This window comes from Panthera onca, chromosome D3 (genome assembly GCF_046562875.1).
Source record: "Panthera onca isolate mPanOnc1 chromosome D3, mPanOnc1 haplotype 2, whole genome shotgun sequence".
Lineage (NCBI taxonomy): Eukaryota > Metazoa > Chordata > Mammalia > Carnivora > Felidae > Panthera > Panthera onca.
The window spans coordinates 68,057,718-68,072,090 of NC_138350.1; the positions used below are offsets into that span (position 1 = coordinate 68,057,718).

The 14,373-nt window shown below is 42.1% G+C and overlaps 1 protein-coding gene across 9 annotated transcripts in view; it reads right to left on the reverse strand.

The window, feature by feature from the left end:
- The window catches only part of DYM (dymeclin), a 352,663-nt gene that overhangs the window by 47,837 nt on the left and 290,453 nt on the right, over positions 1-14,373 (reverse strand). For all 9 annotated transcript variants that reach the window (XM_078435252.2, XM_078435253.2, XM_078435255.2 and 6 more), the window contains one exon: positions 2,155-2,268. In XM_078435252.2, coding sequence (XP_078291378.1) covers positions 2,155-2,268 — 114 coding nt within the window. The remainder of the gene's footprint in view (positions 1-2,154; positions 2,269-14,373) is intronic.

The following is a 14,373-nucleotide window of genomic DNA, read 5'->3' on the forward strand; positions in this document are numbered from 1 at the left end:
CACAGAGCCCGATGTGGGGTTTGAACTCGTGAACCACAAGATCGTGACCTGAGCTGAAGTCGGACGCTTACCCGACTGAGCCATCCAGGTGCCTTCCTTACTTCTTCTTTACCTGAAACTCAGCTCTCTCCCCTTGGGACTCCCGATTCCCCTGGAGCCTTTGGAAGTTAGAGGCTGCTCATTCTTTTACATTCCAGACTTCAGGGTCTGGAGGTGGGGCTGGTCCCCTCTTTGTTTTCATTACTGTCTCCTGGCTATTATTCCTCTACCCTTAAGCAGAAGGGTCTGCCCATAGGAGGCTGGTACCAGCTTCGTGTCGTCTGTGCACTGCCACCTACTGCCATTGACTGACCGCGGCATCTGGCTCACAGTCCTTCTCTCCACCCACGGCTCATCATCGTCCTGAGGGACTAGGAAGCTTATGCGAATGACCAGCCCATCCCTGGCTTCCAGTTCACTAACTGGCTCAACCGCACTGACTTCCATTCGCAGGCACAGCACTTCAGTCCCTCACTCATGGCCAGAGCCAGACCACGCTGTCACCAAGACGTGCTCCCCTTCTGCCGTCTTCATTCAGCCCCATTTCTACTACTTCCACTGCACCCCCTCTTTGATCTCATTCAAATCCCCCTCCAGATACCTCTGTGACCCTTTCCCTCCAGCCTCCTGACGGCTCCGCTTCTCTATTGACTTAGCCGAGACACCAAGGTCCACCATGCCCTGTAGGCAGCCACTCCCATCTTCATGGGTTTTCGTACTGGTTCGCGTGGTGTAGTTCAGGTAAACTGGAAACAGCACGTGCGCACGCACACACACGCACACACACACATACACGCGCACGCGCACCCTCGAAAAACAACAAACCTCCGAAGTCTTACTTTATGTAAGAATGGAAACGAGATGAATTCCTTACATTTAAAGAACTGTCAGGAAGAGAGTCAAGTCAAAGCTGGAGGGACCGGTGACCTGGAATCAGTTTCTATGTTATTGCCACATGGTGGTGCCATTTTAGCTGATAAACAGAAACCTCGCTGCTGTTTACTTTCGGTGGAACTTGTGCAAGTGGTTATGATGACTAATGCGCTATTATTTTACAAACTCTGTTGTTATAACTGAAAATATTTTCATATCCTACAACAACCTCTCTTGAGCATTCAGAAGCAGTGGTTCTGTGATAGTGTTAAAAACACAGCCCCCCAAACAGTAACTCTGGAACAGAAGTTGGTTGTGATAAAACACTATGATGAAGGCGGCCAAACATCTACTATGATGCCCTGTGTTGTTAATTTAGGAACGAGTGCTCTAGAAAAATTAGAGGTAATGAGGCAAACCCTGAAAAGAAGTATTAAAGCTAAAATGTGTTACAATGCTGTACGTTCACAAAATACTCCCTTTATATCCTTTTTTTTTTTTTTAAGGAGAAAATTAGTCTTAGGGTATGAGTTTCACATCATGAGATCACTTTGGAAACATGCCGAACACGCAAACGTTAAGTGCCTTCGTAAGATACCTTATTTCCCCTACCTCTTCCAAAAGACGCTTCTCTTTCCAGAGCTATGTGCAGGCAGACAGTGAATGGCGTGGGGATTCCGAGCGTGGACTTTGGAGCCACACTGCGTGAGTATGAACCTCCCAGTTCCACAGTGTTCTGGCTGCATGGTTTTGGGTAAGTCGTGTAACCTCTCTGTGCCTCAGTTTCTCCATCTGAAAAGTTCGGGCGAAACACCACCCACCTCCAAGGGTTCTGAGGATCGAAGCAGTTAACGGCACGAGACACTCAGAACGCCACAGGGCACTGAGTGAACACTATGTGTGGCCCAGTGCTGAGTCACCACCACCAGCAGTGCCTTCCCTTCAACCCTTGACACTTGTAAGACTGAATCATTTCACTGGGTTAAAAAAGTAAGGGGCTTCTTTATTCACAGTGCATGGCACGGTATGAAGGTGTTAGTCCTTCTTTGGCGGTTTTCTTTTAAAAACCCGTTGGAATCCCTCTACGTCACAGTTCTGCGTACGAGTATGGAGTAGAGAAGGCAGTAAAGAGCCTTTTCCAGCCAAGTGCTGGCAAGTGGTAGGACTCTGAGTAGGGCCTTCCCAGACACTAGTGTTTACACCGAGTGATACGAAAGTGCACGTGTCCTTGGGCAGTCTTACCTTCAGCCTGTCTTTGGGCAGCGCGACGGCCCCCTGCTTGATGATTTCCAGGACCCGTTCCACGGAGAGCTCAGCTCCCGCTTGCAGCAACCTTGAGCTGAAGAAGGTGATCACCTGGAAGGCAAAGTGTTATTTCTTAAGCAAGGAGATACACAAGCTGCCTTCCTCACGTGGTAGGTCCATTTCCTAAAGGCGACCCAGCCTTACGCCTCTACTTCTCCTGCACACGGTCCTCTCTGAAAGCGTTTGATGGCTGAGTCAGAGCCAGCGTCTGAATATTCCGGGCTGATGACCCATGCTGGGGCTTACGCAAGCCTCCGGAGTTCTGCTCTTTCAGTGTGCAGCCTCACCTTGCATTTATTTATATTTCATTTAGAGGGTGGCACCCATCAGAAGGTGGGGAGAGAGAGCTAAAGCTTAAAATCTGTCAATTTTGAGGCTTAATGACCGGGAACTCTAAAAAAAAAAAAAAAAAAAAAAAAAAAAAAAAAAAAAGCCCGATGAGAAAGCAATCCGAAGCTAACAGCTAAAATGACGTATGGGGGATCATTTATTAACGGAATGTAATCACCATACTCTTATCCCTGATCAACAAGGCTAATCAACAGCAAGCTAGAACTGTTTTTGTTTTGTGTGACAGCACAGTTGGAACTATGCAGCAAGATGCTAATAACAGAGGTGCTCTGAAAATAACACTGTCTTTTAAATATTGGTCACTAAAGGGGCTCAGTTAAGTGTCCGACTTGGGCTCAGGTCGGGATGTCCACTCTGTGAGTTCAAGCCCCGTGTCTGGCTCTGTGCTGACAGCTCAGAGCCTGGAGCCTGCTTCGGATTCTGTGTTTCCTTCTCTCTCTCTCTCTCTCTCTCTCTCTCTGACCCTCCCCAACTCGTGCTCTGTCTCTCTGTCTCTCAATAATAAATAAATGTTAAAAAAAAAAAAAAACACACCTTAATATTGGTCACTAAAAACTAAAAGAATGCCAGTATTTTTTTAGGAAATCATTTTAAGATCAAGATGTTAATAAATTAAGAAGATTATAGGTCATTTTTTTATTCAAGAGAATAGCCTAAGTATTTACAGTCAGACACGTAAAAATATAAAAATTTGCTAGAAAATTGAGTATCTCCATTTATAGGCTATTTTATATGTGAAAGAGAAAAGCTAGTTTAAAACGTTACCTAACTACAGACACAAAACACCTTTTTATACTCATTAAAATATGATCCTTAGAATGAATCTGGATGATTAACTGTCCTGGATCTTACGTGTCACAGAGGCTTCACATTATCAACAGCAAATACGGTATCGGTCACAGTAAGAGCACTGCTTATCACAGTAAATACAAACCCGTAACGCAAACACCCTGCTTGGCAATTTTTGTGCAACCGTCTCTTGCGAGATGAGAAGGGTTCGTTAGTGTTTTCACCCTGTGATTTAGCATCTGCTCCAGGTTGAGGGGGACCTCGGCTCTGCCATTTCCTTTGTGTCACGTGTACTTCTATTGGACCGCCTTTGATTTATGGCTCCTTTGCAGGACTCTTCCCAATACTCCATCGTAGAGGCTTTACTTAGTTAAACCCAGATTTATAACCATGAATACCATACATCACCAGGAACTATAGGTGAATGAAAGGTGAGAGTGCCCACCACGCCCTCCAAGCCGAGACCGCCCCTCTCCTCCCCGGGAGACCCAGAGTCTTGCAGCCGACACGGAGAGCCTGGCGGGCGGTCCGTGCAATGCTATGAGTTGGGAAAACTCAATCTCTTTATTTTTAGATGAAAAGAAAGCTCTGATACAGTCCTCCCACGCTGCTATGGACGGTGGGTACCCGTCCACTTTGGAGACTGCTGACGGGGAGACCAAAACGTACAGAATCAAAGCAAAGCAGACTGTGCGCTGCTCAAATACACATACCACAGCCCACAAGGGAGAGCATGGGCGTGCCACATGGTCACAGAGGGAAGGAACGCAACGGTGATCCACTCTTGTTCACCCTGTACCATGTGCGGACTTGCCTCCGGGCCTCAAGGAACTGCCGTTCTCAACCAGGAGAGCTGCGGGGTAGGAAGGGGACTCAGTTTCTAACTAAATTCCCTTTTTCAAACTGGCTCCCATTCGTCTGTTTTAAGCTGATATCCTCTTGTCGCATTCAAACTCACGCTACTTAAAAAATGATAAACCTACCACTTCCAGAAGGGAAGTATAAGTTATGTATCAAAAATGAAGGGAACGGACATCTACTGCATGTTTACTATGGACCATGTGCTCTACTGTTAATTAATTCTCACAACAATCCAGGGAGCTGATAAAGCTCTGTCCTACGGATGACTCAACAGGGTTAGAGAGAGAGAGGCTTGTCCCAAGTTAGCCGGTCAGTGTCCGGAGGGAGACCAGTACTTGGATGTTCTTTACTTTATCATGTTGTCTCCAGCAGTTCTTACTAACAAAAGCCTTACTTTTCTTAATGGAAAATATTTGGGGTGAAAGGTGTAATTTGTTTCGTCCCCAGTTTCATTTGGAGTCAGGCTGCCACAGCAGCCAAGAACGTGAAACAATTTACTCAAAGGTATAGACTCGGGGGCGCCCGGTGGCTCAGTGGGTTGAGTATCTGAGTCTTGATTTTGGCTCAGGTCATGATCTTACGCTTCGGGGGTTCAAGCCCCGCATTAGGCTCTGTGCTTACAGCGCAGATCCTGCTTGGGATTCTCTCTCTCTCTCTCTCTCTCTCTCTCTCTCTCTCTCTCTCTCATTCAAAACAAATAAACTTAAAAAAAAAAAAAAGATATACGCTTGTATTTCCTACCACTGCATTAGAATTTTGCAGACAACAGTAAATTTAGTGATGATGATTTTAACAGTTAGGTGGCTTTTATCAACTTTCAGAGCAACCATTAAAACTGTTAAAAAATGATCAACTATTTCCCCTCTGATAATGTCTGCAGAAGATAAAATATTTAAGGTGAAAATGGGAATGAATGATATGTCAGTGCAACTCAAAGGCAACTTTTCAAAGGGAGGGATTTTTCCCTGGGCGTGTACAGTTTTCCTCCGCCCACCACGTTTGGCTACAATTCCTGAAATCTAAGTACAGCATGTTACCTTCAATTATGTTATTAGTTGTGAACAGTAATTATCCAAGGTCACGTTCTGATTAATCGGCTGCACCCTTTGAGTAACGTCACAATCACATTTAACCACTTATTATGAAACCAGTGAGTGATCACTAGAACACAGATTTATAGAAATGAGAAGCTCTGGTGGGGTAGATGGGGGTAAAAAAGAAGTAAGTATGTATTAGAGAGGCATTCTTGCTTGCTAAATGGCCATTCTTCCAAGAGGTAAAAGTAGAGAGCTAAGCCTTTTTTTTCTTTTTCTTAAGACAATAATAAACACATTTTGAAAAGTAAAATACATGTATTTCCCCACTGATTCTCAGTTTTTCCTCAAGTTTTTGTGCTTTAATCAATACATGTGTTAACAGCCTAGTCAGTGGGAGAGATCTCCAGAGGATTTACAAAGAAAATAGATGATATTTTCAAGAAAGACACGATGTAACTGGAGGACAAGATGAAGACTGAACATGTGTCATTACATAGATTAGACCTCGTGGTAATGTGGGCTGTGAAGTGCTCAGAGTCAGAAGATGTAGTTTGGGTCCTGCCTCGGATACTTACCAGCTACCGGACTTGTAAGATACTCAGCTTCTTCTCTGTGCAGCATCACGCAGTAGCTGAGAGCACCTACCAGGTGTCAGATGCTTGGGCTTAATTCTTAGCTCTGCTTGTAAATGTAGACAGGTTATTTAACTTCTCTATGCCTCAGTTTCCTGATCTATAAATGAGGAAAAACACAGTGCTTGCCTCATGGGGGTGTTGTTAAAATGAAATAGGTTAATACCTTCAAAGTGCAAAGAGCAACGCCTGGCACATGGTAAGTGCTCATGAAGTGTCAGTTTCCGTCATTATTATTAAGTGTATCTGAGTATCTCCATTTATAAAGTGACAACGGTGCCCTACCTACCATGTAGGAAACAACTGCAATACATGTGAAACTTACGGATCAACCAAACCAGACAGGAGTAGCGAGCGCAATCTACTGAAAATTCCAGGAAAGCCTGCTGTTTAAAGTCCAACGTGATCATCCTAATACGTTACTGAGGGTCAATTTAAAACTCTTCTATTTTTACTTGATGAATTTATGCATGACCTTTCTCTTTCAAAGAAATTTACATTTTATTATTTTCAGAAAATGTAAACAGTACAACGCTGAGAAAGTTTTACTGCGTTTTTTTTAAATCATGAAAGAATGCTGAATTTTGACAAATTTTTTTTTTTTTTGCATGTATTGAGATGACTGGTTTCTCTTCCTTAGTCTGCTAATGTGAATTACATTGGCCTTGAACTCCTGGGTTACATGATAATTGAGCATGCTGCATTATTCTTTTGATACATTGCTAGATTCAATTTGCTAATATTTTGAGGATTTTTATGTCTGTGTCTATGAGTGATACTGACTTGTACTTTTCTTTTCTTGTAAGATCTTTGTCTAGTAGTGGCATTAGGGTAATAATGTCCTTAATAAAATGAGTTGGGAAGTATCCTCTCCTTGTATTATCTGGAGGAGTTTGTACTGAGATAGTAATAGTTCTTTCTTAAAAGTTTGGCAGAATTAATTCAAGGTGAAGCCTTCTAGGCCTGGAGTTTTCTTTGTTGGTAAATTTTTAAGTATTAATTCAGTATCTATTAAAGATACAGAACTATTCAGATGATCTATGTCTTCATGAGTGAGCTTTGAAAGTTTGGGCCTTTCAAGGAATTTGTCCATTTCATCTAAGTCATCAAATTTACTGGCAGAGATTTCTTATGGTATCACCAATTTTCTTTTCTTTCTTTTTCAACTGTACTGATTTTTTTGTTCTCATCTTTATTATTTCCTTTTTCTTGTTTTGGGTTTAATTTACTCTTTTTAACTTCTTAATGTGTAATCTTATAATTTATTCAAGACCTTTCTTCTTTTCTAATAGAAGTATTTAATACCATAAATTTCCCTTTAGCTGTATCCCACAAATTCTGATATTACATTTTCATTTTTGCTAACTCTAAAATAGGTTCTTTTATGGGTCCAAAAATCCTCAACAAGATACTAGCCAACCGGATCCAACAATACATTAAAAGAATTATTCGCCACGACCAAGTGGGATTTATACCTGGGATACAGGGCTGTTCAATATCCACAAAACAATTAACATGACTCATCACATCAATAAAAGAAAGGACAAGAACCACATGATCCTCTCAACAGGAGAGAAAGCATTTGACAAAATATAGCACCCTTTCTTGATAAAAACCCTCAAGCAAGTAGGGATAAAACGATCATACCTCAAGATCATAAAAGCCATATAAGAAAGACCCAACGCTAACATCATCCTCAATGGGGAAAAACTGAAAGCTTTCCCCCTAAGGTCAGGAACGCAACAGGGATGTCCACTCTCGCCACTGTTATTCAACACAATGTTGGAAGTCCTAGCCTCAGCAATCAAACAACACAAAGGAATAAAACGCATCCAAATAGGCCAGGAGGAAGTCAAACTTTCACTCTTCCCAGATGACACGATACTTTATATGGAAAACCCAAAAGATTCCACCAAAAAACTGCTAGAACTAATCCACGAATTCAGCAAAGTCGCAGGATATAAAATCAATGCACAGAAATTCGTTACATTTCTATACATCAGTAATGAAGCAGCAGAAAGAGAAATCAAGGAATTGATCCCATTGATAACTGTACCAAAAACCATAAAATACTTAAGAATAAACCTAACCAAAGAGATGAAAAATCTCTACATTGAAAACTATAGAAAGCTTATGAAAGAAATTGAAGACACAAAAAAATGGAAAAAGATTCCATGCTCCTGGATAGGAAGAACAAATATTGTTAAAATGTCGATACTACCCAAAGCAATCTACATATTCAATGCAATCCCTATCAAAATAATACCAGCATTCTTCACAGAGCTAGAACAAACAATCCTAAAATTTGTATGGAACCAGAAAAGTCCCCGAATAGCCAAAGTAATCTTGAAAAAGAAAACTGAAGCTAGAGGTATCACAATCCTGGACTTCAAGAAATATCAAAAAGCTGTAATCATCAAGATAGTATGGTCCTGGCACAAGAACAGACATTCATATCAATAGAACAGACTAGAGAACTCAGAAATGGACCCACAAACGTATGGCCAACTAATCTTTGACAAAGCAGGAAAGAATATCCAATGGAATAAAGACAGTCTCTTCAGCAAATGGTGCTGGGAAAACTGGACAGCGACATGCAGAAAAATGAACCTGGACCACTTTCTTACACCATACACAAAAATGAACTCAAAATGGATGAAAGACCTAAGACAGGAAGCCATCAAAATCCTCGAGGAGAAAGCAGGCAAAAACCTCTTTGACCTTGGCCACAGCAACTTCGTACTCAACATGTCTCTGGAGACAAGTGAAACAAAAGCAAAAATGAACTACTGGGACCTCCTCAAAATAAAAAGCTCTGCACAGCAATCAGCAAAACTAAAGGGCAACCGACGGAATGGGAGAAGATATTTGCAAATGACATATCAGGTAAAGGGTTAGTATCCAAAATCTATAAAGAACTTACCAAACTCAACACCCCAAAACCAAATAATCCAGTGAAGAAATGGGCAAAAGACATGAATAGACACTTCTCCAAAGAAGACATCCAGATGGCCAGTCGACACATGAAAAAACGCTCAACATCACTCATCATCAGGGAAATACAAATCAAAACAATGAGATACCACCTCACACCCGTCAGAATGGCTAACATGAACAACTCAGGCAACGACAGATGTTGGCGAGGATGCGGAGAAAGAGGAACCCTTTTGCACTGCTGGTGGGAATGCAAACTGGTGCAGCCACTCTGGAAAATAGTCTGGAGTTTCCTCAAAAAATTAAAAATAGAACTACCCTACGACCCAGCAATTGCACTACTAGGCATTTATCCAAGGGATACAGGTGTGCTGTTTCAGAGGGGCACATGCACCCCAATGTTTATAGCAGTGCTATTGACAATAGCCAAAGTATGGAAAGAGGCCAAATGTCCACTGACGGATGAATGGATAAAGAAAATATGGTATATATATAAAATGGAATGTTACTCGACAATCAAAAAGAATAAAATCTTGCCATCTGCAACTATGTGGATGGAACTGTAGGGTATTATGCTAAGCAAAATTAGTCAGAGAAAGACAAATTTCATATGACTTCACTCATGTGAGGACTTTAAGACACAGAACAGATGAACACAAGGGAAGGGAAGCAAAAATAATATAAAAACAGGGAGCTTAGCATAATATAATTATGCTAAGCAAAATTAGTCAGAGAAAGACAAATTTCATATGACTTCACTCATATGAGGACTTTAAGACACAGAACAGATGAACACAAGGGAAGGGAAGCAAAAATAATATAAAAACAGGGAGGGGGACAAAAACATAAGAGACTCTTGAATATGGAGAACAAACAGGGTTGCTGGAGGGGTTGTGGGAGGGGGGATGGGCTAAATGGGGAAGGGGCACTAAGGAATCTCCTCCTGAAATCATTGTTGCACTAGATGCTAACTAACTTGCATGTAAATTAAACAATAAATTAATTAATTAAAAAAATAGGTTCTTTTTACTTTTGACCTCCTCTTTGTGATGCATAAGTGCACTGTTACTTTCTGAATATGTGGGGGTATTTTGCAGATGTCTTTCTTACTGATTTCTAGTTTAATTTCCTTGTGGTCAAAGAACATATTCTATATGATTTCAAGTCTTTAAAATGTGTTGAGGTTTGTTTTATTTCTGGTCTGTGCTCTATCTCAGTGACCATTCCAGATGCACTGATGATGACGGGTGGGATGTTCTATAATTGTCAGTGAAATCAAGTTGGTAGTATTGCTTGGGTCTTCCGTATCATTACTCATTTTCTATTTACTGTATTAGTTATTGAGACAGAAGTGTTGAATTCTCTAATTATGGATGTGCTTATTTTTTCTTGCAAGTCTATCAGTTTTTGCTTCGTGTATTTTGAAAGCCCTGTTGTTAGGTGCGTCCACATCTGGGATTGTTATGTCTCCTTGGTAAATTGACCTCTTTATTGTTACATGGTGTCCTCTTTATCTCTGGTAATGTTTTTTCCGAAATCCACTTTGCTGATAACACAGTCACTCCAGCTTTCTTTTAATTAGTGCTTGCATGATCAAACTTCTTTCAGTCTTTTACTTTTAACCTGTCTAGCTCTTTCTACTTACAGTGAGTTTCTTATCGACAGCACAGAGTTAGATTCTACCTTTTATCCAGTCTGAAAACTCTCTTTTAATTGAGGCACTAAATGCGGTTATTGACAGGGCTGGATTTAAATTTATCGCATTGCCTGTTTTCTCACTGTGCCACTATTATTATCATTGCGACTTTTTAAAAGTTTATTTTGAGAGAGAGTGTGTATGCACGAGTGAGCGCACATGCAGGGGAGGGGCAGAGAGGGACAGGGAGACAGCAAATCCCAAGCAGGATCCTTGCCGTCAGCGCGGAGCCTGATGCAGGGCTCAATTTAGTGAACTGTGAGAATCGTGACCTGAGCAGAAATCGAGTGGGACGATTAACTGACGGAGCCACCCAGGCACCCCTTTCTACTATTATTTGTTTTGCTTTAAACTTGCCTTTGGATTAAATATAATCTTATGATTTTATTTCATCTCCATCTTTGGCTGACCAGTTCTCTCTTTCTCAATTTTTGTGGTTGGCCTAGAGTTTATAATAGACATCTTGCACTTATCAGTCTACCTTTGAAATACCCTTTCCCACGTGAAGACCTGAAGAATTTGGCCCCACCTGCAAGTTACCATTTTGCGGATCTTGGAAGGATATGGAAATTTCTGGGTCAGTGATGAAGGACAGTTATTAGTCAAGCAACAGCAGCAACCAGAGCACTGGCCTTTTTTCACGGGTTCTGCAAGCCCCAGTTTGCACAAAGGTGGTTTCAAGAAGCTGGATGACCCCCCTCCCCACCCCCATGCAGTAGCTTATATTATAGGAAGAGAACCGTGAGCTCAGGGAGCCCAAATCTTTTATAATGGTCAGTAAGCAGGCCTACCTTTTGCTCCTGAGGGAGACACAGACATACCCTGATCCCACCCCTATGTTCTCTTTGCCTGGGACACTCTAACCCCAGATATCTGCCTGGCTTACTCTCTACCTCCTTCGAGTCCTAGCTCAGATGCACCTACTCAGAGACAGGCCTTCTCTGACTGTGCTCTTTTGGTTTGCAATTTCCCACCCTTATTCCAACCAGCACTCATTCTTCCTCCCCCTTTTTTTTTTTCCCTTAAGCAATTGGTAGATATTGATGTCATTTACTGAGATCAGGAAAACTGCAGAAGAAAGAGTTGATTCATTCTGTTTCATTTTTTGTAGAAAACAAAAGAATTCTGATTTAACCTTGTTCAAAATTTGTGGGATTGTTTTTTTTTTTTTTTTTTTAAACGTTTATTTATTTTTGAGACAGAGAGAGACAGAGCATGAACGGGGGAGGGTCAGAGAGAGAGGGAGACACAGAATCTGAAACAGGCTCCAGGCTCTGAGCTGTCAGCACAGAGCCCGACGCGGGGCTCGAACTCACAGACCACGATCATGACCTGAGCCGAAGTCGGACGCTCAACCGACTGAGCCACCCAGGTGCCCCTATGTGGGATTGTTAGGTAGACAACAGAATGCACTAGTCTGGAGCTCAGCAAGGATGGTCAGGTTTGGAAATACACAAAATCTAGCATGAATTTTACACTGTCCAGAGATAAAAATAGTTCTTGCCTTTACCACACTATATGACTTGACTGTTCATTGCCTCTGTTCCTTACATGCAGCCATGAAATTTCTTTCACGTCTTCTCTCATTTGGTGCGGTAATTTGATCGCCCTGCTACTTAATTCAGCCAGATCATATCACTTTATGGGTTAGATGGGAAGGATATGTGGCAGTGGCTAATAGAAATTTGGCCACTTGAAACACATGTCGATGTCCTTCCATGGAAGTTAAAAGTGCTCCAAGGTTAGTCTCTCCTGTCTTAGATATTCAACATTGCTGAATGTCTCAATGAAAAATATCAACTCTGAACTGCCTGTCAGCTAAAAATAACAGCAATTCATAGTCTACCAACACTTTTCAAGGTTAACTCCACGAAAAAAGATAGAGCAACGGCTTGCTTGAGCCAAATTTCAGGGGCATTTAGGGCAGCGGAGGGGAAGGCAAAGTACTGAGAGAGACAAAAAGTAGGGATGTTATTTTTATCTCTATCGTGGGATTCTTTCCAAAATATGTAAAAGAGTTTAAAATGCTTTTTGAATGATCTTCCATTGTGCCCTGCACTATTTTGGACGGCAGCATTCAACAAAAAGTTGTTGGAAAACCTGCTCGTTTGAAATCTTACGTCAGGTTTATTCAAGTGAATGCTGCAAGCATAGAGAGTCTCTGGTAAGAACACCCGGATTCGAGGCCTGGCTGAGTGACCTACTGGCTAAGTGACCTTGGGCCGACCATTTTGCCCCTCAAGCTCAGGAGAGCGAGCGCTGGGTGGATGTCCAGTTAACACGCTGCTTCATTTCCATGTGGTCACGCACCGTGTGAAAGCACAGCGAGGTCCCTTCTGTTTCCTCACCTCCACTCTGGTTCTTACATCTTTCCAAGGAAATGAAGTTTCCTGCATGGTTCTCCCTGCATGGTTCTCGTGTGTCTCTTCAAAAACCAATATGGCCCTTCTGAGATATTTTTTTAAGGATGTCATCTGTCTGGTTACTGAGAAGGATCCTCAGTTCTAACACTGGTGGAATAAAGACCGATCGGACATCATTAGACGTGATCCTGAGAGAGAAAGGAAATGGTGAAATCTCTGTGGATAGGACTAGATGTTTTTAGGCAGTGTACGAGAAACTGTGGGAGCATTTAGTCAAGGGGTTCGGTAGGTGGGCATGGTGATTTCACACATGGGCATGGGCTTTGTCATCAAACTGCCTGGTCTGAGTCCTGCCTCTATGACTTTAAGAATATGTGACCGTGAGCAAGGTAAAATCTCTCTAAGCTGGTTTTATCTATAAATTGAATGTTAAAATGAGATATACTTCATGTACACCCTTTTCCCAGAAAGCTACTACGTAGTATACACTCTTGCCAACGTGACGCGGTCAGCCGAGAAAGAGGAAGACACAGGAGCCAAAGTCAGCCGAAGGAGACAGGGGAAGGAAATTCCCAGGAAGATGTTGCAACCGGGCAGGAGAACCAGAGCACCTTGTAACTGGGGCAGAAAGCAGGTCTCCAAGAAGAGAATGGAAACAAAAACTTGATCTGATCTGCTTGACCATTTTGCGAGGAGTTTTAGAGTTATGGCTGAAAGTCTGTCACTGTGTCCATGACTGGATGCGTGTAACACATCATCAAGAAAGGCTTAGAATCCAGAACGCATCAAGTATCTGCACAAAGATAAACAACAGAAAACCTGGCAAAGGATTTGAATGGAAACTCATAAAAGTGGAAACCCGTAAGAGGTGGGGGAAGAAATGCTCATCCTCGGTGGTCATCAAGAAATTGCAAATTAAAACTATAATGAGGTGCTATCACAAAACTGACAAAACTAAGTGCATGTGAAGTAACAGAACCTCTCATACACCACTGGTCAGAGAGTCAACAGTAGCCCCCCACGGAAAGCACTCTGGCATAATACACGTTACCTACTAAGCAATTCCACTTCTGGGCGTACGTCTCAGAAAAGGGTATGTGCCTGTGCTTACTTATGACCAAACTCACATAGTTTAACCGTGTAAGAATTTAACTATCGAGGGGCACCTGGGTGGCTCAGTTTGTTGAGCGTCTGACTTCAGCTCAGGTCATGATCTCACTGTTCATGAGCTCAAGCCCTGCATTGGGCTCACTGCTATGAGCACAGAGCCCGCTTGGATCCTCTGTTCTCTCTCTCTCTCTGCCTCTCCCTTGCTCATGCTCACTCACTCTCTCTCTCTCTCAAAAATAAACAAACAACAACAAAAAGAATTTAATTATTGAATGTTTTTCTGAATGTAAGTAATATAAGGACAAGGATGTTGGCTCTTCAGTTTACTCTGGTGCCTGGTATTGTGAATCAGATTAATTACTCAAGAAACGGTTGTGGAATCA